Here is a 27,498-nt window from a genome sequence, read left to right as displayed (position 1 = left end):
TACTCAGAGAAGGCACAGGATGGAAAACTTATGATGAATTGTTAGGGCATGTTGAGTTGGTTCTGTCAATGCCTGTAGTCAGATGATTTCACTGGCTGTACAAGACGAAATCTCATATTTCAGTGTATAAGTGTCAAAGTTCAGCTGAAGCAGAGACGAATACGGAGCAAATTTTGTCTGTATTTGTAACTAGGGCACCAGAGCGATACAAGACACCAAAATGAGCCGGAAAAGCAGAAGGAGTTTAAAGGAGAAACTTGCCTTGAAGAACAGCTGGGCTAAAGAAGCCCTCTCAGAATTCCTGGGAACTTTTGTGTTGGTAGTAAGTGTCAGCTGCTTTCCTTTCTTTCCACTAATCTAATGTTGGACTGTGCTTGTAAGGGGACTTGTATGCTTTTTCTTGTACTGTACCAGCAGTGTGGCTACTGCCTGACAAACATTGTACAGCTTTGTATGAATTGCTTCTATTTATTGTAAGTTTGTAATTCCTTTCTTCACCTGATGTAATTCTCACTGGCTATTAAAAACAGATAGCTTTACGTATTAGAATTGTCTGATAGGCATTTGATTCCATACAGGAGCAGAATTTCAGTGAACTACCACATTCTGAAAAATCCAGATATGCACAATGAATGTTAATAATACTGTTTCATTTTTAAAGAACTCAGCAGTTGATTCTACTTTCACTTCTATGCACAACTTCCATTTGCTTTAACAAACATACTGTACTGCACATTAAGAGAATTTTAGTTGAGTTTTTTTCCTGTGCAATATTGAAATTTAGCTGTGTGATTTGTTGTCAATTTATTGGGAGTTGCATTGCTAAACCTTCAGAGATTTTGTAAGTTAACTATTTTTGGGTTTTTTTTTTAAGCATACTACATAAATTATACAGTTTCTTGGTCCTGTAGTGCTGCTACAATTTAGGTAAATACCAAACTTCCCCATTTTCATATCCCCCGATTTTTTTTTCCCTTAATTTCTTGCTCAATTTTTCTGTGCATTTTGCACTGGGACACAGAGCTGTTTGGTGATTTACTAGGGTAGAGAGCAGGCTCCGTAGCCGAGCTGGAAGTCAAGCAGCTAGAGTATTTAAGCCAAACTCTTTCTCCATCCTTTTAGTCTGAACAAGACAGTCTTGCTTATTGCTAAATATTTCATCATAGTGAAAGGACAGAAAAAAAAGAAGCAGGCATACTACTGACATAGTGTATTTTATAACTATAACTGTATTAGCTAAATTTCAAGTAAGTCATCTAAAAAATTCCAGTAGCTCATAAAATACATGCAAATAATGGTCTTTACTACACTTCAGCCAACTGAAGTGCACAGGCACTAAAGTAACATTATTCTCAAATTTAATACCATCCATAAGACATTACTATAGTAAGGAGCACATTTAGAAGAAAGGAGCACAAAGCACTTTACAAACATTAATGAATTAAGTGTCACAACACCCTGATAAGCAGGGGAAATGTCATTATCTTTATTTTATGCATTAGCAAACCTGATTACAGCAGACTGCACAGGAAGCCTGTGGCAGAACTCTGAATATAACCCAGATCACCTGACTTCCAGTACTCTGTCCTCGCCACAAGATCATCCTCCTCTTTCCATTAATACAATTAAGCAAGTGAAGAAAACATATTAAAGTGCAGATTAGACCGCAAATGCTATTATTTGATGTCCTGCTGCACAAGACTAGAAGGAAATGCAAACCCAGAGCCCGTTTTCTAGTATATTCACCATATGAATACAGTAGAAAATGAAGCTACAACATTGTTGTTGATGATCTGGCTGAGTTTCTCAATTCTGTCTTACCTTTTCTAATTTCATCCTTGGCTTAAAGCAGAGAAAAGCCTCACATGGATTAAACTGCAGGTTTCTCAGTGCTTGGATACCTCAATTTACGTTTAGACTGTGTAAGTCAATGGCAGTACAAAGCATTTGTTGTGAAGAAACTGACTTTTCTGCTGGTTTTTATTGCTATTGCTTTTAGGCTCTGTCGGCTAGTAAGTAGTTTCTCTTCAAGAATAGATCAATATTAAACCGTTAACTTATATGGGAGCTAATAAAAGGGGCACCCTGGTAAGTCAAAGAGCAGAAAGCCTTGAAAAACAGATACAATGTATGCAAAAGAAGTGACAGCTTTCTTCCACCATCCTACTACTATGTCTTAATCCTGTTACAAAGTGATAGTGACATGAGAGTTCATGGCCTACAGCACCGTTGATTCAGATCTCTGCTGAAAGTCATTTCATGTCACTGTGATGGGTTTCACAGGCTGTGTGGAGCACCCATGCCAGGGAGCAAGGCAAGGACAAACCTTTCTATTACCCACAGGCTCTGTCTGGAAGTCAGTGCTAACAGACCATACCCAAATCTGCGACTAACCTAGCACCTCTGGAAGTTAGCCGGGTGAAATTCTGTCCCCCCAAATCACCAATTTTAGTCTTTCTGGAGAACAACATCACAGACCACATATTATTACAAGCTTAAATTATCATCTTTGGTAACTCTCAAGCCTTGCAACGTTATTTTTCAAGCTGGAAAATGTACAAACTGTAAGATTACGTTCAGGACATCTAGAAAGTGAAATCGTTCACCAGGCAAAAACCAAGCCTTCACCTGGGGGTGAGAAAGGCTCTAGCTGCAACATTGAACAGATGTGAGACAACAAGCCTTAATTAAGTCACTGGGTATAGAGTTTGGATAACATCTCTTGGTCATACCTACTTAATACCCTGTGGTTTGCCTTGCAGCGTGGTCTCAGATCACTTCAGCTCAATACATTTCAGATGAAACTAAAGTGGAAGGTCAGCTCCAGAATCACAGCAAATGTGCTGACCTTTAATAGCTGCTCAGTCCAGTGGATCAGACTGGAGATACTCCCAAGTAATCCCTCCTGAGATGTCCATAGTCAGGTTCTCTGAACCAGCTGCTTGCACTGCACAACTTGATAATACAGACATAGCCTGTGTGAGTCCCGCTCTCTGCTTATCAAAGCACCTGATTTCAACCTCTGAGTGTTCAGTGAGAAACACTAAGCTGCAGGAACCTGGAAATGTCTGCTGTATACAGAGTAACTGCCCTTATCGCCTGTCTGGGTGATCTTGCTGGTGATTAGGCTGTTCTACGCAGACCTATTCTGCTGAGGGAACAAGTATTTCTTTCAGTATCAAGCTTTGAATTATTACCCAAGGCATAGCACAGCTTCTCTAATTACACTCTGGAACAAGAATTGGGGCAGAAAACCCAAAATGAACGGTCCATAACCAAATGCCAATTTCATGTGGTTTTGGTTACATGGAGCTTTTGGTTACTGTCTGAACAGTATTCACTTTCTAAGGTTCCATCAAGCTGAGAAAATGTTGCACTTCACCTCTTATGTGATTTCTGTAAAACAAATGAAGTGATGCCGTTTAAACATAACTAAGTTCACATTGGCAGTGCCGTTTAAACATAACTAAGTTCACATTGGCAGTACAGGCAATGACGATCACTCTTTATGCTGGGTATTTATATTTGCAGATTATTTGTAAACTCCTGCCCATTTCTTGCATTTACCTTGGTGCTGTCACGTGGTCAACCCAAGCTTGCAAAGTGTAATTGTGCTATTTGCAATTTAGAATAAATAGCCACAAAACCCACAATCTACCCATATATTTTTCAATGAATATTTGAAAAGGATACAACCGTTTTCCAGGAAATGGATACTGAGTAATGTGGCTTTTACACAGTGTGTTTGGAACCAACTTGTCGGACTGGTCCCTCCAGCCCACAGCAATGCAACAGGTCCCTGAGGTGAGAGGACACCAACCCATTTGCACTGTGGTGGCCAAGAGGCCAGTGCACACACACATTTCCCAGCCTCTGACACAGCCTCAGCCTTCTGTAGCTGGGGCTGCCCCTGGGGCCTCCCTTGAGAAAGAGCTCTCTGGAGACCTTTTGTTCTCCAGCATGTCTTCTGGTTCAGTACATTTCCTCTTGGGTCTCTTTGGGTTAACCTGCAGAGCAACACCTGGGTGCCGGCACAAAAGAGTCAAGAAGCCATGTTGCATCAGATAGATGGTTTATGTGACTTTTCAGTGATTCTCTCCGGAATTCACTGCCTCTCTGCTTTCAGTCGTGCTTGTCTTCGTATTTCCCCTTTGGAACCTGGATGAATTGCTCTCAAACAAAATGGAATTCACCCTGGCTTATGCCATTAAGTGTATCTGAATTGGAACAGTTCCAAAAAGAGAAGTCAAATGGGCCATGTGGCTGCCTTTATCGGCTACTGCTCACCTAACAGAGTTTGTATTTCATTTTCACTCACATGAGCATCTTACTGAACACAGTTTCCCAGAAAGGAGCTTCACAGGAGCCAGTATCTCCTGAGTCCAGAGCAGTGTACACTTGCTGAAACAGACCACAGGCTTCCATTTAGCATATAAAGACAAGTGGGTAGCGTATATATTCCTACCCCAAAGCTTAGTCTCCAACTGGAGTTGGAGAGCCTCTTGCAAAACTCCCACTGAAGCAAATATTTGTGTGTGTGTAGAGGATGCAGTGCACTAGCATGAACTGAATGCACGACACCCCGTGCTGCAAACAGACCAACTAATGAGAAGGAAGGCTGTTTATTTCTGGCTCATCAAAATCTTTTGTCCTGTTTTCTGATTCTGACCACTTCATTACGCAAGTTATCACTGCTGCTTGGTTGGGGAGTTTAGTCTTGCCTGAAAAATCTTTAAGTATGACATTATATGGATTTGCTCAGTCCAGAAGATTAAAATTTAAGCAACTTTTTCATATCTTTCTTTTGGTGGTCCTACATTCCAGTGCACATTTATTACAATACTGTACAGTAATAGGTATCCCTTGTTCCAAACATGCATTAGAATCCTCATTACATGAAGTTATTATATGAAAGTAAATGTAGCTTTTGATCATTTACTCCTTAAATAAGTGTTTATCATTTAATACAAAATCACTACTTAGAAATTTTAAACAAAGATAAATTCCGTGTTCTAAATTTTTAGGTGAAAGGGAGACTCTTTCTTTGTATAGGATGAAATTGCTTACATCAAGTCTTGTTTAAGGTACAAAATTAAATAGCAGTAGCCTCTAACAGCTACCTTGTTTGCCATCAGCAATGAATTTCCTGGAGTACAGAATCTTGTATAATTAGCTCTCAGACAGTGAAATTCTGTTTGTCAAAGCTAGACAAAAAAAGTTGTTAAAACATATTTATAACTGGTATTTCGGTATGTCACTCATCAGCTTTTTCAATATTATATAATGCTACAGACACCATGGGCCTTAGCAACGTTTGCAGTCTGAAAATTCGCTCTTCTGTCACAGAGACCCGTACATTAGGGTCTCTAGCAGCAATACTACAGCACAACCGATGAATAATAGAAGTCACTCACAAGTCTAATGTCACAGAATTTAATCCTGCTCTTCCAGACCAAAACTGCTTATTTTATGGGAATAAGATGCTTCCTTTCCCTGTCATCACCAACTCAGGGTCCTTTCTGTTTCTGCAAATGTACCAGTTACATATATTTTGATGGCATGAATGATTGCTAACGATTCTGCTGAAGATGTGCACACTCTTCCTCTTTCTAGGTACTGTATTAAATCAGCATTGCAAACAGAAGTCAAAGTGGTAACAAAGACCCTTAGTTGTGCTGAGGTTAAGGAGGTATTCTTGCACACTGGCATTATTTCTACAATTTTACTATTGTAAAACTCAAGTAACATTTCTGTCTAGGCACACCTCTGTTTCCCTGAAGTCATTCTTTAATTCAGCTGAATAGTTAGCAGTGTGAAAGAACTGAAAGGAAGATTACCTAATTGTTCTTTTACCTCGAAATGTTTATTACAGCAAATAATTCTGAAAAGTCATAGGAAATCTTGTTTTCAATACAAACTTAACTTTTCCAGTATATGACATTTTAAACTTTCAGGTGACTCAGATGTTCTGTGTTGCCTGAAAGCTTTAAAGAGAATGATCTTCATCTCTGCAAAATCAGCTCCAACACAGAACTCAGCTCTCTTGTTTAACCAAGAGGTTCCAGGAAGTTCAACATAATTTTCCAAGACCTTTTTCTGTAGATGCTTTTTTTCTGGAAAGTTTGCATTTACAGGACTGAAGTGAAAGCACTCTCCCTGAACCTCACAGAAGACTTGCATCCTTCCAACATTCAACTGCGAGTGCAAAACTAGAATTTATATTTTACAGACACAAATTTACAGGCTGTGTTTGCAAAAGTTTCACCAAATAAGAAAAAAGGTAATAAAAGTAATAACTTTTAAAAACAGTCATAAACAGTTGGAGAACAGAATAAAAGATAATAAATGCAGTTCATGCTATACAGTGAGTTTATATCTTTGTGATTTCAATACTTCAATAAACCATTCTGGCTAAAAGTGAATTCTAGTGAGCTCTCCAATGGTCTGGTTTAGAGGCAAACTTGACTGAGTTCCTTTAACCCATTCCTCAAAAGCTTCTTTAGTATTAAAAAGCATTGAGCTATTTTTTTCCAAAACAAAGCAGCTTAGGAAGAGAACATACCGAGTCTTTAATTACTCAGAACCATGCATCTCCAACCATTAGGGCACAGCAAAGATCCAGCCTCCCTGTTCCTGCACCCAAAGGAAAGACTAAAAGAAAAGATATATGTACACTTCTGCTCCTAAGAGAGGACAGAAAACGTCCTTCCTCAGAAACCGCAATGCCCGCTCCTGCACTCTCGCTGAATGGTGCCATTCCCCGAGCACTGTTACAGAGACTAAACACATTTTAGGAGTTTAGAAAGATTTTAATCTTTCCAGTTGGTGTAGGAAGCAAAGCAGAGAAGCATATCTCAGCTCAAGAGTAAATGACTAATCTGGGAGGCAAGCAGCACCTGAATAGGCTCTTTTTCTCCTCAAGAAGCTACTAGGTAAGATTTTCTTCCCTTGCCCGGTCTTTTCTTCCTAGCCCCTTTGCAAGGGGCCAAGTTTCACTCCTGAAAGTTTGTATCTGAATATGAAATGTTTGATTTCCTTTCTCTCCGGAATTTCTAAAACTTAGTAAGAAAATAAAAATAATCTTCCCTGAAGAAACTGACTCAAGCCAGTTGCCCTATTTAATTCAGGAAAGAAAAGCATTTTAGCATTTCAGGATGAAGAATGCAATATTAATCATAATTAATTTTTGCAGACCTTTGCATTCTCTCTAGGTGATTTCAAGCTTTTATTTGTCTCCTATTGCATGTGCAAAAGCAATAATAAAAAATTTAAAAGCATTGGTTTATATAACACAGTATAATCTGTCCCTCAATATTTTCACTGTACTTTTTTCCCACAGAGCAATTTGAACCAGATCTTTATATGTTTTAAAAGCTTTATATACACAATTCATCCAAAGCCTTATTAAATTTACATTCATGTCTTTACATAGTAATGCTTTCTGTCATTTAAAAAATGGTTTCAAAACGGCAATCGTTTTAAGGCTTATGTCTATACAGTTTAATTAACTAAATGATAAGGTTTTTCTTCAAACCCTTATTTTATTAGATAGCAAGTATGAAAATAGTAAAGGGAAATCCATTTGAACCCAAGAAGATATCGGCTGTGTCCCAGGAGATCATCAGGAGAACGGATATAGTGATTTTCTATTACTCCAAGTTTGATTAAATGTTAATGTACAGAAATCCCCCAGCCCCCACCAAAGTACTTAATTAATGATAAAATAAGAGCCATGTGTTTCTAAAGTATTTAACAATTATTTGACTGGTAAGCTGTATTTTTATCTCGCCTTGAAAATTTTAAGTACTATATGATTTAACAAAAGATAGCAAATATTAAACGTGGAATTAGATGAAGATTGCTCTTTCCTGGAAGAACAGATGTTTCCTGCAACTTAAATTCTTGCAGAGCTAATGACCTGAATTTTAGTAGATCTAATATGTCTCTCTTTTTGTTGCTGCTAACATTACCATCCCTACTGAAAGTATGCTTAGGAACCCAGTCTGAATTAAGGCCCTACATAAGACACGCAGCAAAAATATGGCTGTGTAGGGAAAGAGTTTCTAATCCATTATAAAACACCTTATTATGATATGCAACAGATAAATTCTTAAGCAGACTTGCTTTGTAAATAAAGAGATTGGAAATGAAAGTGAGTTCTAAAATACACTCCAAGTTAAAGACCTTTAGGACACCATCAATTTAGTAATCAGCCTTTTATCTGACAAGTTTATTTACTACTTTTACAAGCAACACCCAAACTAACTATATATGGCAATATTAACGAGGGGCAGGAGGAACAGTACAAGACTACAGAAAACCACAAACAACCCTCTAATGTTTTTGTGGGCAATTTTGTTCAGCGAGATCCCTATCTGCAGAGAAGGGCAAATGCAACCACTCCTCCCAACCGCCAAAAGGACTCTCTGACTCTCCCTGCCTGCATCCCTGCTTTTAAGAGCCTAAATGCGGTGCTAGGTCTGGCTGCTTGGAGGAGTCCTGGAGGTTTCTGTACAAAGTGAAATACCAGGGCTCGCTCTTGTGTCCTTGAGTGTCCCAGCAATATTGCTCTGCTTCCGCAGACTGGGAACGGGTAACTTCAGGGTAGCAGAAGGACACTCACCGCAAGCACACAGCTTGAGCCTAGTGCACTGCGCTGCCCCTGAGAGCACGTCCCCTTCGCAGCACTGCACAGGGACACACGCATGGGCAGCAGAGCCCAGAGCAGTAGCGCAGGTCCATCCGTCCGAAAACGGGGAGCAGACAAGTCACGGGCTAGCAGGAAATGCCTGTCTGGGGAACAGAAGGAGAACTTAGGTGGGAGTATGGCGTGGGAACGGGGCAGGGTTGCTGCCTCTCCTGAACAAAGGCATCCTTACAGCAAATTGTGAATTGGTGGAGGGATCCTTGGAGATTCTTCATAATTAGCCATGGTTGTCTGAAGTACGGTTCTGTCCTGAAAACTGACTAAAAGAGAAATTCTGAACTATTTTTCTAGTGTTTCCCAATTGAAAGTGTAAAGCTTGTAATTAAAATGTGTTTTTTTTTCTAACTGCTGACTCTTTATTCCTTGTGGCACACTAAATCCTTGTACTCGTGTAGAGCACCACCAGTTGTGCAGCCATTGAGGCCATACTCTGCTTGAAGGGACATCTATGGTACCCCTCTGTAGGTATCCAACTCACCACAGCTTGGCAGCTGGTGAGGTACAACATATAACAACACAAGTGTAATTGTCTCCACACTTCTAAAAAACAAGAGACTTGGCTGCTTCTTTAAAGTTACAGTAAGAGTGTATGGCTATGAATGCACGCTACCACTGGATCTGTTCGATAAGAAGAGGTCTTTTTTATACAAGCATTCTGCTTTGAGGTGTCTAAAACTTCACAGACCATGTAGAAAAATAGACTCCTTAAAATTCTGCATTCAGATCTTGCAGGAAATCTTATTTACACTGAAAAATGCTATTACAAGCATTTGCCAAAATCCTGAAAATAGCACAGATGGAGGCAAAATGATCTTTAGTCTCTCCGATGAGTGGGATAGAGATACAGTTCTGTACGCTTCTAGGGAGTAACAGGACATTGCACTTGCTGGAGGCCAATTGTTTCCCTTTCCTAACATTAGCCTTGTTACCCAAGACAAAGAGAAGGATCTAATGTCTACAAAGCAAGTTTTTTGGTAGAGAATGTGCAGACAGCTATTCCACACCCAAACATTTTATTTATGACAGTAATCTAATTACTTTGTGAACAAAAAGTCAGTACTGAAGCTACTCCACTACATTTAAGCAGATCAGGCTATAGACAACTGCCAGGATGCAAACTTGGTAACATTAGATGACATGATAAGATAAAGAGATCTGGCTATATTGTACTGTAAATTAAACTCCCATCAACTCCATGTGCTTCAATCAATGAGTTCGTGTGAGTGCAGCTGATGGCTGAGCTTGGCCTAGAAACTTAGAATATTTAGTTACAGCCTGATGATTTACTTGGTCTTAACTCAGCCAAGCGAAGATTCACAGTGTATTACATTGCTGCTCATGTAATTACATGATTAGGTGATAGCTTCCAGTTATGTCAACCTAATTACAGTAGGTACGAGAAAGTTTTTTTCTCTCCTTCTTAAAATGATGGAAGATGGAGAAAATATTACTGTGACATGGTTCGGATTTGCAGGTTCAGTTCCCAGTTTCCCAGAATGGGCACACACTGGCTGGGCCTGCGGTAGTGTTCATTCATCGTACATGCGCAGGCAGTCATTTACCAATGTCCACCGAGCAAGCAGCCAGTCCATCTGTATTCAAGCTGGCTTGTATGCCTTGTTCGTAGATTCAGTTTTCTGAGACTGGCTAGCACAAAAATGGAGCACCTGCAGTTGCCTATTTCGCTATGATGTGCAGAGCAGAAGCTATTACGCAAGAGGACGACACAGCTGTTTCTCTCTAATTCTCCTCAGTTGTGGTAATCAGGAAAGGGAGGTTGCAGGCCCCCTCTCATATTTCCTTCCCTCTTCTTGTGAGTTTGTAGTTGATACACACAGATGTGATTACTGCCCCTTATCCTTTTCTATACCCATCTCCCTCACTGCTGTTCCCTTTTTCTAATTGTCCTCGCAGAAAGTGGTAATATTTTCAAAAGAACGGCCTTTTCTTTGAATCTGCAAAAATCTGTCTCTGCCGTTTCAGAACACAAGTGCATACTTGTACATCGAACTGCTTGCCTGAATGCAGACTGCACCCTAGTGTGCGCAGGGCCCCAGCCACCCCTGCTGAACTTGCTCCACGGCTGAGCCACAGCTTTCACTTCATCTTGCTTGGTGCAATTTCTGGAATACTCTCTTTGAGAAGCCTGGAAAATGAAAGCTAGAGCATGCTAATTCCACCTCCTCGAGACTTGTATCCTAATCTTATACTTCATAAAATCCAGCATACTCATTCTTTCCATATTAATTGAACATATAAATACATCATGAGTAGAATTGCCCCATATGAAATTTTAAAAAAAGTGTAATTTCGTCTGCGAACAACTAAAATGTATTTTGTTTCAGGTTTATATTTGTATGTGCCTTTGTGCTTATCATTTGAATTGCTAGGTATATGATACTAATAGCAATGAGAGAATGCCTAACGTGAGCATATGTCATCCATTGCACAGCAGTTGACTGCAGCTTGGAGTATGTCTTGTAACTGTCAGTTCTACAGCCCAATAAACTCCTGCTATCTGACACCACCCTAGCCTTACGTACCCTGACAGCTGTAACACTTTGGCACCAGACAGTGTTTTGTTTGCTTGCGTGATTATAACCTAAAGGCAAGAACTGCACCTGGGTATATGACAGGGTCTCGGGGCACATTTATTACAGAAACTCCATCTGCATTGCAAAGCTGGTTAAGAGTGTAATTTTACTGAGAGCTTTTCTGTCACATTTTGGTATGAGTTAACACCCTTGGGGAAATAACGGAAATAAAATTATGATTTTGCCTGTTTAAATTGCATCTGTTCTAGCAGGACTTGCTTGTTAAACCTCAATCCCCAAATATTTTTGGTACAGTCTGTTTCTAAGGCAGAAGAGATTTTCTCATTACGTTTCAGTTTCTGAATGCAACTGCCTTGCAACTGAAAATAAGCATTTCTAAAAGAACTGTATTTTATGTATTCAAATATGCATGATTAGGAAGAATATTTGCAATACAGTCATTGGTGACACACAGTAAGGGCAGAACACTAGAGCAAAGCAAGGAGATTAACCAAAGCTACTGCATTGGCTGAGATGGAATGATTTTATAGGAAGAAAAAAATCAGATCCCCATGTACCATCAAAGGAGGAATATACATATTTTATATATATATATATATATATCCAATTTAACATCAAAGCAGTTAAGGTTGCTCAAGACAAATCTAGTCACATCCCAGAAATTATATGATTCAGATCACTTACAGTTGCAGAGAAGCAACTGTTTTCAGACTACAGATATTGTTTGATACCTTCCATAGAGTGTCACATCCCTGTTCAGCAAAGCACTTTGGCACATATTTAATAAGGAGATTTTCAAAGATACAAACTGATTTCTGGCAGAAAAGGATCAGCTAGTCCATCTTAAACTAAAGGCCTTTGAAAATCTTTCTACCAACTTTAATAGGACTTAATCGTATGCTTGAAGCTAAGCTGAAGCTTTAGAACTGAAAAACATGATCTTAAGCACACATTTAAACGTGGTGCTGAACTTCATGCTGAGGGGAACCAACATAACATAGAAGCTAGTTTAAATGCATTGAGAACATTCCAATGGGAACTATTCCGGTATCCCCATTTCAGTTAATTGCTCAAGCTGCAGAGCCAGTGAAATATTTTAATAGAGCAATATATGATATCAAGGCAGCATAACAGTAACACACTACTCTCTAGAAAGTTGTCTCATTCCAAAGTTTCAGCATTAAACCTTAAAAGCTTTTTGAACTATCTTTCATAACTATTATAGCAATTTTTTCATTGTTTATAACAACAATCTGGAACTGAAAACTTACCACACAAAATTCATTCCCTCTTCACTTTCAGATGCAGAAATTTGTTGTAGAGGCTCTGAGATCTTGTTTAGACTCCAAGTTCTGATCTGTATCCCATCATTGTACTTGAAAGCTCTTTTCTGCGGACAGAGAGAGGCCTGTAACAGCAGAAATTCTTCCTGGCCACAGAGCAGGGAAAATATAGAGCAAATGTTCACTGCAGCAAAGGCAGTAAATGGCACGCATGCTGCTAATCTCAAGTTCTAGCACTGTTTCCGTATTTAACATTTTCAGCTATACCTGGACAGCAGCAGGCTTTGTAAATTAACAAATAACATTTGACAGACACACTCATGGTTTCACACTTCTCTTTCAAAATGCAGGTACTTGGATGTGGGAGTACGGCACAGGCTGTCCTTAGCCGAGGAGCCAGTGGTGATATTGTGTCAATAGTGGTCGGAACTGCAATGGGAATCGTCATAGCAGTGTACACGGGTGCAGGGGTTTCTGGTAAGTGACTTTTTTTTTCTTATGTAGCATTTGTTGGCACAGTTTTAAGGCTACCTTATATATTAATTCAATTTCATGGTATAAACATTTATGTATCTAGCAATGGCAAGCGGCACTGCAGCAGAGTCTGCAGCAGAGTTTCGTTAGTAAATATTTTGTGTTTTTCTTGTTTCCTTCTATTCTTTGCGTTTGATAAACTCTTCCACCAAATTCTGATCTGAACTACAGTGTGCAAACCTTGGCAGACCTCTGGCCTTTATGGAACATTGTCTGTCCAGATCAGAAATCTGCTTGGTCTTGCTTTGAAATTTCTGTCAAGAGAGATGATCCTGGACAACACAGTCACTGCGTTTAAGGAAAGAACAAAAAAAAGCTTATAGAATCCAGCAGTCACCAGCTAAAATGTTTGCCAGCTAGGTAGAATGACCCACTGATGGGTGTAATGATCAAGGTTCACCTTAGAAAGTGTGATTTATCTCTTCATGTCCTATGACAGGCAGTAGCAAGTCTGCTGCTGTCTGTTTGCTGATTCACAGAAGCAGCAGATCACAGAAGGCAGAAACAGCAAAAAGATTCAGTACTAGAGATAGATTCTGTGATGCACTGTTGATGTACTGTCACTGCCCCTTTTTTTCTGCCATAACATTTCCTCAATACATATTGGTCAGGAATCTCTCTTTTGTCTGTGGCTGGGCTAACTAATCAGCGTCTCCATGTGCCAAATTGGATGGTGCTTTGTCTCCTGTTTCCGTCATTCAGTTTGGCCAAATTTATATCAGAAGCATTAGTATAACTGCTTTTAACATTGAAATTCTCCCTTTAAAATAGAAAATGATGGGCTGTAATAATACATGGTGTTGTGTACTATAATACACTATACTCCATGTTGTATGTGGAGTTTATACTGCCCTCTTAAAGCAGATGGTGCCTTGTACTCCAGTTCTCATAGAGGCATTTCTTACCCTTCACAAAGAGAGTAAAGTCAATCTGGGCAGATATATCTGGGTATAACTAGGCCATTATAAATTGTTGCTATAGCAGAAATTACTACGGCCATTTCTCTTCTCTTTTACAAATTCTTTTACAAAAAAACCATGCATGAGAAGGTTTCTAAGTTGAGATCGAAAGTGCTCAAGGCACCGCAAAAGAGGCAGTCTTGTTACTGTTATTGAAACAAAGCAGAATGGTTCCTTAATACCTCACAAAGCTGATTCAGCAGTACATTCCTATTATCTGAACAACTCTAAACTACAGCTTTTGGTTTACAAGTAGGCAGGTAAACTCTTCTAACTCAGTATCACGAAAAAAACCTGTAAAGGTGTAAAGGCACTAACCTGACCTACATTTGCATTTTTAAGGGATATTCATCTCCATTATACAGAAGATTAGAGTTCAATCCCGGCAGGTCAGAGCAGTTGCAGATGTTGCAGTTTTGTTCTTCCTGTGTTTTTTCCCACGACAAAGGATTCTGCATGCAATGCATTTTCTCTGTGAAAGAATAGGAACAGATATTTCAATAGGCTGTGACTATCCAACATATGATTACTAGTGGAGACTTTAGAATATCGGTTCCTGTATAGTATAGATTTTGTTAGCAAAATCTGTGGCGCTTTGGCCATGAAATCTCATGTGTAAGTACTCTAAAATATTTTGCATCAGTTCTTTATGAAATTCTTAATTTATGGTAACATAAAATATATATTTTGCACACTTGGTGAATTTGAGCTCTTATGTAGGAAAATTCCCTTTTTTGATTTTTCTCCATTTAATTTTCCTCAATCTCTATATAATTTCCCACCATTTTTTCCAACTTAACATTTCAAACAAATTCATGACTGTGATTATTGCAACTACCAAAAAATTGGGAACATGCTGTCCAAAGTGGATTTTTTTTTTTTTTTAAACCAGGAAACTACCAGTGGCACAGGAACCAAGAATCTTTTAACTTCCCTATGCCAGCACGTGAGCCTTCAACTAGACCTTTCGTTTACAGATTTAATGTTTAAATTAGACATCTCTAATATTATTACGACTTTTCCTGGCCATCACAATCACCCTGTATGTTATATAGGTGGGCAACAATATCAGTTGTTGAAAGAAAGGCAAATTATTCATTCCAGCCAGAGTAAAGAACAAAAGACAAGACAACAATTTATCAAAATTCACATGAAGGGCTGTTAAATAAGGTGCCATCTATCTTTTTGCTCTGTGCTGGAGAATTTGAAACACAGTGAGGAATTCAAAATTAATTCAAGACTGGTGCTACTAGGTCAGAGTTTTGGAAATGATACAAAGAAGGTTTTATCTATCTTGTTATCTGTGTTTGTCAGTGCATTATGTATCAAAGGTGCCTGGATTTCGTAAGATAATGACTCACTGACCTGAAGTGCAAGCAAACACAGAAACTGTACATAGAGGCTCTTTCTCCATCACTAGCCTTTGAGAGACAAAGGCCACTTTTTTCTGATAATGATACAGGCTGAAAAGAGATTTTACCTGGAAGGTATGCAATGGATCTGCTATGTCCTTGCAAAACTCGGGTTTTACTGTATTTTACCGTGGAGTATGGTTTCGTCTGTTTATTTATTTGGCAATTATTATTTCTTAAGTGTCAACTACATATTTGTAAAAAATGAAGTTTTCCAAAAGCATTCAACACTTCTTTTCCATGCTGATAAAAGATGTTGAGGGAAGTGACTAGCATGTGACATAATAATAAATATATTTTAGAAACTAAAATTGTCGCAAAGAATTCCAATGTTGCTTAAATCTTTTCCATGTATGAGTTTCGGTGTAGCTTCTTCTAGATACAAAAGAAGGAAATTTCACAGGAAATGGAGCTCTCTGTTTCAGCACAACTACTTTATCAGTTTCCTTATTGTGGACCTTTCTGGGTATAAGAGATTGATAAAAACATGTGATGAAGAACTACGCACTGCTGTCCCCAGATCCCATAGGCATAGCTCACCAACAGTCAGCATGAAGCTGGACAGCCTTAATGTTATTTTATTTTAAGTTCATGAGAATTGAGTTCCTAAGTAACCTCAGGTCGAAGACAAAGTCATAAACATGACTCAAATCCAGGGTACTCCAGATCTGCCTGAAGATATATGATCAAGCCCGTAATAGTCCTTTGTCTTAATACATGCTTACTAAACTGAATGAATGTTCTGCTGCTCCAATCCTCCCTTAAAAATAAAAATCTGAAGCCCTTGAGGAGAGTGAATGTGGCAGAATGATGGACCCTCCCATCACAACCGATAGGGCAGATTCAGGCTCTTTGTAGAAAAGTTGTCTATAGATCTATAGATCTAGCAGTCTGATAAATAGCACAGTCTGCTAACATCAAGAGGGAAGCTGGATCTTGGTGGCTTTCCCCTTCCCCTCCTCTAATTTCATGCAACTTGTTTCAGTTTATCTGCTGTCAGCATTTAATTGCAAAATAACATCTAGAAAAGCGTGTACTAGTCTCATGCTCAAAAGTACCTACATTTTTACAAATCCTTCACCTAGTCTCATGTATCTGAGTCATCCATATGACTTATTTTGTGATTTATTTTTCAGGTGGTCATGTAAACCCAGCTGTTTCATTAGCCATGTCCGTGACTGGAAGATTAAAATGGAGAAAATTACCAGTTTACTTGTTAGCACAACTCCTGGGAGGATTTGTTGGAGCAGCTGCTGTCTTTGGGGTTTATCATGGTGAGTCCACCTTAGATATGCTTACAGGGCAAGCTAGAGGTCAGGCAGTTTCTAAGGCCCCAATTTTTCAATGAATTCCAAGCAGGCAGAGCACTCTGTCCACACAGGGCTAATGGCAGGACTGAAGCTAAAGCATACAGAAGAAAGGAAGAAGCACAAAGAGTTTGAAGGAAAAAAAAGGCTCAAACGTTCCAGGTATCCTACAACTTTTCTGAAACACTAATACTCCAGGAAATGTTCTGAAATTTAGAAAAATTATTCATGGGAAATCAGATACTTTGAGATTATATCTTTCTCAGTAAGGATTTTAAACTACTTAATAGCTGGGATATGGGGCTATTCATCTTCCAGGCAAATTAAAAACCTTAAAGACCTGATCCAAGTGCCTGTAGGCAAGTATCACCAACGTCGTTCATTGAGGTTACAGGATATGAGATCAAGTCCCTCCTGACTAACCTTCAGACCACCCTAGAGAGATAGCTCTCCAAGGCAATGAACTCCAGGTAGAATGATAAAGGGGTCACAAATTAGAAAGGAAAAAAAGGAAAAAAAAATTATCCCTTCCTTGAGGCATGTTTCTTTTACATGTTGCACCACAAAGGGAAGACAGTAACAGACTCCCTGACTTGATGAATCCACTCAGTTGGATCCGTTGCTTCAATCACTTACTCCATAACTCTGCTTCTACTGACCTAGCCCATCTCCTCCAAAGCCTCTCTCTTATGGTCATTCTGTCTGCAGACATTGCTGGGTCTAGGTGCAACAGACTGACAATGAAAATAGAAATGCCTGTTCTATATCAGCTAGGTGCTCAGTACCAGTAGTAATCAGAAACAGAATAATCTCATAGCTGAGAAATTTTCTTTTCCTTATCTTTTTTTTCTAATACTTAAATGCAACAAAATAATCTGACACTGCAAATAAGAGAGTCTGACCAAATTTAAAAAACTAAATATTCTCTGCACACATGTCATGGCCTCAAGCAACACCAGAAAAATCAGGGGCAAGGAGAAATAGATTTGTCTGCTAGCTTCAGGAAAAGCTAACTGTCCTCACCATGACTTCCAGGGGAGGTGGGGAGCTGTTTCCTTACTCACAAGTATCACCTCATCACTGGATCCACCAGTGAAATAAAGGCATAGCATTTGTTGTTCATGTCTGTCTATGCGGATTTTTGAGTGCTTTGTCTAAGTGTCTTCCTACTTCTAACATTTCAGGGCTTCCAAATGTAGCAAATTATTCCGACATGGAAGTGATATTATACTATTTAAAATATGCCTTAAACATACTAACATAAATGTAAATTTATTTGCAATATACATAAATCTTTATATATAAACATACACTAACTCCAATATACTAAGAACTGAAGTTTTGGAGCTAGCCTCTCCCCTCACATCTGGGATGACTAGCACAGCAGTTGGGTGTAAAGCCCATGCAGAGTGAAACGTTCAACCTGCTTTAGAAGAGGAGGTCTCTCAGGAGAGTTTGTTCCCAGAAGCCATTGCACAGCTGTCAAATGGAATAGCAGTAGTTCCTGGCGGCTGGGAATCCACAACAGCACAACCAGGATGCTAGGTGTTTTTTGGAGCATCATGCCAAATACAGCACCTCTTACGGAATAATGCAATGTGTTCAGAATCAGAAATTGCTCCCTGGCACTGAGTTTGGAGCGATGAACAGGGGGAAAAACAGCCCCATTTTTAAAGCTGTGGTACATGAACCAAGTACTTCATGGCACAGGAAGAGAGATGAGACAGGAGGGTATGGTTAGTACATCACCTCAAATCCATTAACTATGCTCCCAGAAAAAAAGACCGTTTTTAGTGGAGAATGTGAAGTGCATGAAATTATCACGTATATCCTAGTCCTAGAAAACCTAATGTTTATGGAGAAGTGCAACCAGTTAATGGCTGTTCTATATTCTGTAGATGCCCTGATGGCGTATAACGGTGGAGCACTTGAAGTCACAGGCCCTAATGCAACAGCACATATCTTTGCAACATATCCATCTCCATTCCTGTCCCTCGCAAGTGGATTTGCAGATCAGGTAAGTGCACTTGCTGGCTTGATTCTACGAATTAAGCATACTGAAAACTGTAAAACCAAGCAGTAAAAAAATACATAGATCTTTAACGGGTGTGATGAATCTCACTGTTTTGGTCATAGGTCACCATGTACAATAGCAATGAGAATGCAGTGCTGTTTGCAGGGGTTACATTTTAGTTGTATTTTATAAGCAAGATAATTTCAAGTTGTTCTTTCTACATACATCATATTAATTGTTGCACTCTACATGTCTTTAATGCAATATATGTAAGAGGTTTTCCCCAGCATAAATCAGTGTTTCTCCATAAACTTCAGCAGAGCTATGTCCATTTACATGAAAATCCAGCCCATTTTGTGGGCCTATTACGCCTGAAGTAATGCTTAGGTAGTCAGTTTAACACATCTTGAACACTTGAGTTTTCTGCTACCATAAGGCTCCTCTCCAGCCTTCTTTTTACAAATAGATGTGTATTATTTGTTATTTTTCAAATAACTGGATCTGAAAAAAATCTCCACTTTATTTCCAGTCTGTATCTTCTAATCCCACTTATCCAATGGTGAAAAATGAAGTTTCATATCTTCTATCTAATTCTAATCAATTGACCTGTCTTCTTCAGACACACATGAAAGAAATACTGCATAAGTAAGCTGTGAAAAACCAGGGATTGCTGGAGCACAGGAATTCCTTATGTAAAGGACTTGAAGACTGTGAAATCTGGCTTCAAAAAAATCCAAATGTTGCTTTGACATTTTGTAAGAAAGACAACTCTGATCTTTGGATCAGTCAACAGACTTTTCCACAAGATCTTTCTTATCCATCCATGTTTTAAAACGAAATTAAAACCAGAAGAAATAAAATTAATTTATAAAAAAATAACTTGAACTTCTTCAAATCAGTATAAAATTGAATTTTTTTTACGTCACTGAAACTTTTGTCTGTTTTTCCCCTAAGTTAATTATCAGCAATTAGCTCAATTAGCATATGCAATACAGAGTTCACATTACAGTTACATGTGCAGCCTTTATTTAGGTAATTCCTAATTTTTTAGCTGCTCAGTTTTGACGCTGTAGACTTCACTTCTTTGTTTTATGTTATGTAATAGCTGGATAAAGAGGTGCATATTTAGTCTGATTAATCAGTGTAAGCTACAGTCACATAAAACATTTTTATATCAGTGTAACTGATTGTATTGGCATAGCAGAACTACCAAAAAGCAAGTAAATGGAACTATTATATTGACAGGAAAAAAAGTGGAAACAAAGCGTCACACCTCACACAGGAGATATCTTTTGAATCCTCTATTCTTTCCACAACAGGCTGTTTCAGATTTTTTTTTTCAAATGTCCTGAGCACATTTCTTGTCTTTTCCTTTCAGCAGAGATATCAAAAGTTCTCATTACTGTGAAGCAGAGAGGCACTGGGTTCCAAATTTTGCTATCCTGTATAGTGGGATAAATTGAAATACCAGCTTTAAGCCACCACAAGCCACAGAGCTGCCATAGCCCCTCTTTTCATTATTGGAAGGAATGTGCACATACTTATTCAATATTCTTTTCTTTGCATTGGGCAGGTGTTGGCAACAGCTCTCCTGCTTCTGGGTATATTTGCTATTGTGGACACCAGAAATAACGGCACACCAAAGGGCCTGGAGCCAATTGCAATAGGACTCCTTGTAACGTCTCTTGCTTTCTCCTTGGCATTGAACAGTGGCGGTGTCATGAACCCAGCCAGGGATCTAGGCCCAAGGCTACTCACAGCCATTGCAGGATGGGGGACGGAAGTATTCACGTAAGTATGCCTGCATATGAAGTAAAATGCTCTTGGCTAAAATTGCTTCCTACGAGTGTAAGATCCTGATTCAACATGGTACCAAGTCATTCTTTATACACATATAGGTAATTCTTTGCATACCAGAAGAAGCTATTCACGCACTTTAAGCCAGACATCCTCTAGCAACTGGGCTTCAAAAAGAATTTCCTGCTCCTAGGGCAAATCAAACACGCATTATCTCTAATATCAATCATCGTTTCAAGCGGACCCTTCCCTATATATTAGAGATTCTTAGAGGTCACTGAAAATATAAGAGTGCTTTCTTCTTTTGTCCTGCACCTTTCAGAAAAAAAAATGAGAGAGTTAGGTGGGAATATTTATTGGGTGCTGTAAAAAACACAGAGATATCAGATTGATTTAGCCTATTATTACTACTGAGTTATTGTTATACATTTCTGCAGTCTAAAAGCCTGACTTCTGGCCTAGGAGCGAAGGAGTGAATGAAAGAAAGCTCTCTTCATTTTCCCACATTTCAGATCACATGCTCAAGTCCCTGCACATGTATGTGCGCACGCATACACACGCTTTTGGCTGGCCAAACGCACAGCTAATTAGTTGCACATCAAATCCACAGCTTATACATATCCAATGTAAGAGGTGCTCTGGGATATCTGAGTGTGAGTAAACTGTTATCAGGAGGCAGATCTTTTGGTTTATTTTTGTATAGTTTGTTTTTCCAGTTATTTAGAAGTAGGAATCCCCAGAAGTACTCTGTACTCTACTCTGTAGAAGTACTGAGAGCTCTGGTTAACAGAGTTTTCATTTTAGATACTTCATCAAGTACAAAAAATCTGTATTTATTTAGTGTGACTTCCATCTACACAAATCATGTGCATTAGTAGAGGAGAGCAGTAGCAAAGTTTTTCTTGTACAAAAAAAGCTAGGCACGGCATAGAAGAAATGGGCACGCAGTCACACCATAGGCTAGATCCAAAGCTCAGATGTAACACAGCTCTGGCGAGCCCTGGGTGGGGAGGTCAGCTCTCTTGCCTGGTTACATCCAAACTTTTCCTCCCCAACAGCTCTTATCATTGTACCATTAGACTGCACTGGGATTTTTTTAAACAGCAGCTCACAGAGTGACAGCCCACATCTAGGATTCTCCTTTCTCATGCGTATTTAACTATAACTAGTTGTTGACTATGATGTTAATTATACTGTCATGTGCTATAATCTGTAATACATTATGAAGTTGGCTATTACGTTGCTGAAAAAGTTTGGAAGCCTGGTTGTACTGTGGTCTAGTCGCAGCATACCTATGAACTCCCCTCCTCTCCAAAAGTAAGGTCTTACTCATTTACATTTAAGAAATGAGAAGAAAACTCTACATTTGTACCAATATGGACTCTTCCCTAATTTAATTTTAGGATTTATATACAGAGAGGGAACACATCCCCACTGTAAAGACCATATTAAGAAATGTTAAAATGGGAACATGAAAAATGGGATATGAAGTCTCTGGTCACTGACACAAAAACTTACAGCAGTTTCAGGAATGTATAAAATGAAGAAGGAGGCTTCCTCCCTACCTTTAGTTATAAGGCAACAGCTATAACCAAATTCAAGGGAATTCGTATGACAGGACTATGTTGCCATCTATTCATAGCACAGATTCAGGTGAGACTTAGGAATAACTTGAACTTTGTTAGGTAGGTTGAAGCTTTGCATCAGCTACAGGCCATGGGAGAAGTCTGAACGATTGCAGCTGGGATCCTGAACCGCCTGATGCTCTGTTGGCATTACGCGTGCATGAGACACCTGAGTGATGCAGCAAGCTGACAGCTAAACCTTGGATGTCTCAGCTTAACTGGAATTCACAACCTTGAGGCAGGTGCTTAAGGTCTGCAGTAAAAAGCATGCACAAGAACTGGGACCTAAGCATGAAACCTCCGCAGTGACACGAGGGGAGTGCTGCATAAACTGAGCCACAGCAAATACTGAACAGACATCGAACGCTCATTGGAGTGAGGATGGAAGCATCTCACAAGGTGACTGAGTCACTCTCTGTCCGGGTTAGTGAGTGTTCGAGTGCAGCCTACGGAGCAGCCAGGGACCACCAGGAAAGCCTCACTTTGGAACAGGTTGGATACAGACGGATAAGACTCTCTAACACCATTGATCCCAAGCAAATGCTCTAAACATTGAGATAATCAGCTCATAGGGAGGAAATCTCATCTACCCTTCTTTGGGTTTACAGGTCCAATAAATGCTAGCTTTATCAGTTCTCGGGCAGGCAACTGAGCAGACTGGAGTGGAGCTCTTCTGCTGGACCTCGGAGTTGTCCAGAGGATGGGGAGGCAGTTGAGCAGGGGCTTTCTTGATGTTGTTGCTATTATAGGTTGCACAAAGACACCTGGAGGAGCTGTTTCCCTGAGAATCAAACCAGGGAATACAGGGTACAGTGTGGTTTCGCTAACTGGTGCAATCAGATTTGGCTTGGTTAAAGGCTCCCATTAGAAGCTGTTCTGACCCACCGCAGCTGGAAAGGGAGTGTCTGTCCAGCACCCTGCAGAGAGCACCATTTTGCATGCAACAGATGTAGTTAGTGGCCTGCTCCTGCAAACTGCTTCTCAACCTGTCGCGAGTAGGTGTCACAGATGGAAACTGTCCCCCTCATTAGAGACAACCACTGACTTTAGAGACCTACAAGTTTCTAATGATTTGTCCCAGAACCACGGAGATAACAAGGAGTCTTTCTTTTTAGGATATTAAGCACATGCTTAATATCCTAACAAGCTTAAGATGAGTTTTGGGTGGTGAAGTTTTGTCTGTACTGAGAAAACAGCCAGAGCTTTGAGTACAAATACCAGACTCCAGGTTTTGACAAGCGTAACAGAGCACGAAACAGCAACGGGGAAGCGAGAGGCGGCTCTGCAGAGTGCCGTTTCACACTGGCATTTGAAGCTTGCCTGCCAATGTTGTGCCTCTGGCTTATCACGAATTCTTTCACGCCTTGGCTGAGGCTGGGTCCACCTCAGCAGAGGTGACCCGAGGTTTGCCGGCTGGGCGGCCACAGCGAGCTGCAGCCTGCGGCGGGCAGATCCCTTTGTGGTCGCTGGGCCCAGTCAACCTGTTGGGCTGAGCGGAGCTGCCTTGTGGAATGGGTCAGGAGGAGCGCTGCTTGTCTGCGCGGAGAGCCAGCTGGCGAAGGGGCTTCTGAAGTATGTGCAGCCTTCCTGGAGTGTGGGACGGCAGCTGGCCACCTTCCACGCCACTGAATGCCAGCCTTATCCTGGCATTCCTTGGGGCAAACACTGTTATCTCGCTGGTCCACAGCAGCTGGAAATGTGTCTGCAAGTCTGAAACGGGCCGAAGTTCCGAGTCCGTGTGTCTTACACACTGTAGTTTCCTGGAAGCTTTTGCAGTTAACCAAAGTGCCACTTGCCAGGCCTGTGCCTGTGCCTGTGCCCGTGCCTCCTCCCCTTCAAGGCTGGCTCCCTCCCGCTCTGCCACACAGCAGAAACACCTGATGATGACAAAGGCATAGCTGGATGTGTTCCTGCTAACTTGGTGGCAAAGGTGTAAGCCAGGGTAAAGGTAGGTTATAAGGCAACCAAGGTTACTTCGGTGAAGCTGTCTGTGCTTGTCACGAAGAGTTCTTACTCCTGTGTCAATGAAGAAGGATTGAGTGGCATGAAAACTCATAGCTCAGCTGTGTCCTGATCTCATTTCAGCTTTGGCATCAACCTCGGTAAAGACTTTGCACCTATCAGCTTAGCAGAGGGTGTCTGAAGCACAGCTGACAGTAGCTGCTGCGAAGGCGATGGTTTGGAAAAGGTCACGCAGGAGCCAATGAGGCATATGTCAGGTCATAGAAAAAGTCAAGAAAAACCTTCATGACATGCTCACGTACACATGCGGGCACACACAGAGGAATACGTGCCAGTACTTGGTACAGATTTTGTTGTGCTGATTGGTTCAATAAAACCTTAGTCCATGCTTGTTCCAGAAATTCCAGAGCTCAGCAGACATTCATGACTGAACAACAAACAGATCTATAAACTCAGTAGAACGATATCAGGAGTTATTTTATATCCTTGGTGTAAAATATAAATAATTCCGAAGGCAAAACATACACAACCAAGGCATTTCTGAACAAGGAATAATATTATCATCAACAGGGCACTGTGAGATTAGCCCTGTTATATTCTTATGTTGTGACTTAACCACAAGTTCACTTCTGCATAAATCTATACAACTGACTGCTGAATAATTATCCTTACAGTTCAAAAATTCCCCTGGCAGCTTCCTGCTCACAGATGAATTTGTCCCTTTGTATGTCTGGGAGAAGAAAATGTTACTTCTCCAGTTTCAGTATGCATGAAATTGAGGTGGCTGAGTTTTCACTGCAGACACGCGTATTCAGTGAATACAGTATGTTACCAAGTTCAAACACCTTCATGCACCAGTACAGTTAAGAAAGTCGGCGCTCTGAAACTGATATTCAGTAATTTACTGTCTGAATGTGGACCTTCAGGAAATGGAGAGCAATTCCACAAGCCAAAGTCTCCTGCATAAGGAGTTTGTTATTTATTGTTTTATACCTTTTAATGGTGGACTTGTTTCTTTAATAATGTTCATCAATCTACACATTTAAAATGAAATCCTAGTAATTGTGCTAAGTGAATGTGAACATTTCAGTGGAGCCAATATGCCAGATTTTCTTACTGAACACAGCAATTCTAAAAAAGATAAAGTTTTAGGTGTATTAAACTTCTAAACGCTTCTTTACCTCTTACTGAAAGACCTCACATTTTAAACACAGAGATAGGACACTACCTCATGAAGTTTGAATGTCAGCCACTCTAGTCGAGTACAATCCACTCTGCACTGTGTTTCATTACATTCCTTAAGGCAAAAATACTCAAAATCAAGTATAATTTATCATACTTGTCAAGAGGAACGCTGTATATACTATTGCAGGCCTAAACCTGAAAATCTCCATCCATATGAGGCAACTCGTTTTTGCAACATACATTAGCATTTCAATCACAATATGGGCAGGACAGGCAAGGGTGTCATCCATTTACAGAAATATGAGAAGAAATAGAAAGGTCTACAGTACAGTGAGTGTCACACCACTGTATCTGTGCACTGGCAAATATAAGGTAAGGTGTTCACTAGAGTAACAAATAACAATTTTTTTTTTTCTTACAGGGCTGGAAATAATTGGTGGTGGGTGCCTATAGTTGCACCTCTGCTGGGAGGTGTACTTGGAGCAGTAATCTATGTTGTCTTTATTGAAATGCATCATTCAGAAACTCAGCCACAAGAAAATGTTGTGTGTGACAAATATCAGCTGACCAATGTGGAGTAAGAAGTGAAGAATTTTCTCTGCCATCAAAATGATGAGGTTTTGTGCGGTTTTTTATGCAAATGATTGTTAGGACCATTTTATAAACCCCATATGCCTCAATTAGAAATTCATATTTCAAAGCAGAAAATCTATATAGAGGAGAAGTTGAAGACTAACATCTTTCCATGAAAAATCCAGCTGATCACATTCAAAGCTGGGAACTTGGGATTGAGAAGGTTAAATTGTTGTTCTTTTCATATGGCTTTCAGATCAAGTTATCTCCTACATGAAATTGTAGTGAGATGATGCGCTGACCTGTTAATTCAACACACATGATCTTAATCATCTTGCCTAATTAACTGAAAATAGATGAGATATTGTTACAGAACTGCATGCATAGGTAGTTACTTGGTTCAGTGCTGAATTAATGTGTAAGAGCACCACTCACTTATAGCTATTATTTAAAAATGGCTTGTCTATAAATCAAAAATAATACCCAAATTACCTAAATATCAATTGAAGTAGTTTTAAATAACTCACTAAATTTTTATGGAACCACTAATTGAACAGCAAGGAATGAACTCATCAGTGACGAGGTTTAATAACTCAGAATATGATCACAAAATGTAAAAACTGTGTGTTATATGATCAACACCAAAAAGACAAAGATGTACTTCTGCACAGGTGCTTCATAGCAAGAACGTTCAGTAATTTTTAAACTATTTGCTTGACCTTTACACTACCCAACATTAAAAGCCTAACGCAGAATCTGAACCTCTTAAGCTGTGCTTTCTGGATAAAATTCATTCCTGTGGAGATGGGCCAGCAACACAGGCTTATGCTGTGCGATGGTCAGCACAAGGCCTGCGTCTGTAGAAGCTTTAAAGAGCCCTTCTGCTGCCAATCTACGTGGGGGGACTTCATCTGCTTCGTGGGAGTAATTTTGATTTTGGTAGCAGTAATTAAAATTGGAAACTGGTCTCAGACCTAGTCCTAGATCTCAGTTCCCCAAGGAAGGCCAGCTCCACATCAGAGTTCTAAAGCATGGATTCTCTCTCACTGAAGAGAAGTGATTGGACATACACCACTTCCTAAATATCTAACCTTGAAAAATGAAATTATTTCTGCTTAATAATTTTGATTTGAACTGATTAATCATTTTGAATTGAATGTATCTTATAAAATCAAATCTCATTTCTAGTATGTAGTGGTGGTGATCATGAATAAACAGACATGCTATACAGTGATGCTCTTGAGTTGTTTTCATGGCAAAACTTCAGGGTACCATTCAATGCACTCATTTCAGGGTACTCTTCCCTTTGAATTCCTACAATTCTGTTCCCTAGAATTCCACATTATTTTCTCATTTCACTCCTGAAGGCAGGAAACCGTCGTATTACCAATAATAACCTGTGCATTTTGGTGAGGTAACCACGGAAGTGGTTTGGAATATACTGTGGTCAGAATCTGCCTCAGTGTTTGGGCAGATCAGGCTCATGTCACCACACGTCTTTATCACGGTCCCTGGTACGCCACGCCAAATTCATGGCAGCCAAGGAACAGAATTAGCAGGTCAAGCAAAGCTTCGCTTGCTGCAG

The 27,498-nt window shown here is 39.8% G+C and overlaps 1 protein-coding gene across 1 annotated transcript; it reads left to right on the top strand.

Annotated features, from left to right (window-relative positions):
• AQP9 (aquaporin 9) lies at positions 1-27,147 on the top strand. Its single transcript, XM_009935885.2, has 6 exons — positions 1-322; positions 12,896-13,022; positions 16,587-16,724; positions 18,656-18,774; positions 20,345-20,562; positions 25,762-27,147. The coding sequence occupies exons 1-6, from the start codon at positions 221-223 to the stop codon at positions 25,919-25,921; spliced, it is 864 nt and encodes a 287-aa protein (XP_009934187.1). The 5' UTR covers positions 1-220; the 3' UTR covers positions 25,922-27,147.
• The last annotated feature ends 351 nt before the right edge of the window (positions 27,148-27,498 follow it).

Source organism: Opisthocomus hoazin, chromosome 10 (genome assembly GCF_030867145.1).
Source record: "Opisthocomus hoazin isolate bOpiHoa1 chromosome 10, bOpiHoa1.hap1, whole genome shotgun sequence".
Taxonomy (NCBI): domain Eukaryota; kingdom Metazoa; phylum Chordata; class Aves; order Opisthocomiformes; family Opisthocomidae; genus Opisthocomus; species Opisthocomus hoazin.
This window is presented reverse-complemented; position numbering and strand designations above follow the sequence as displayed.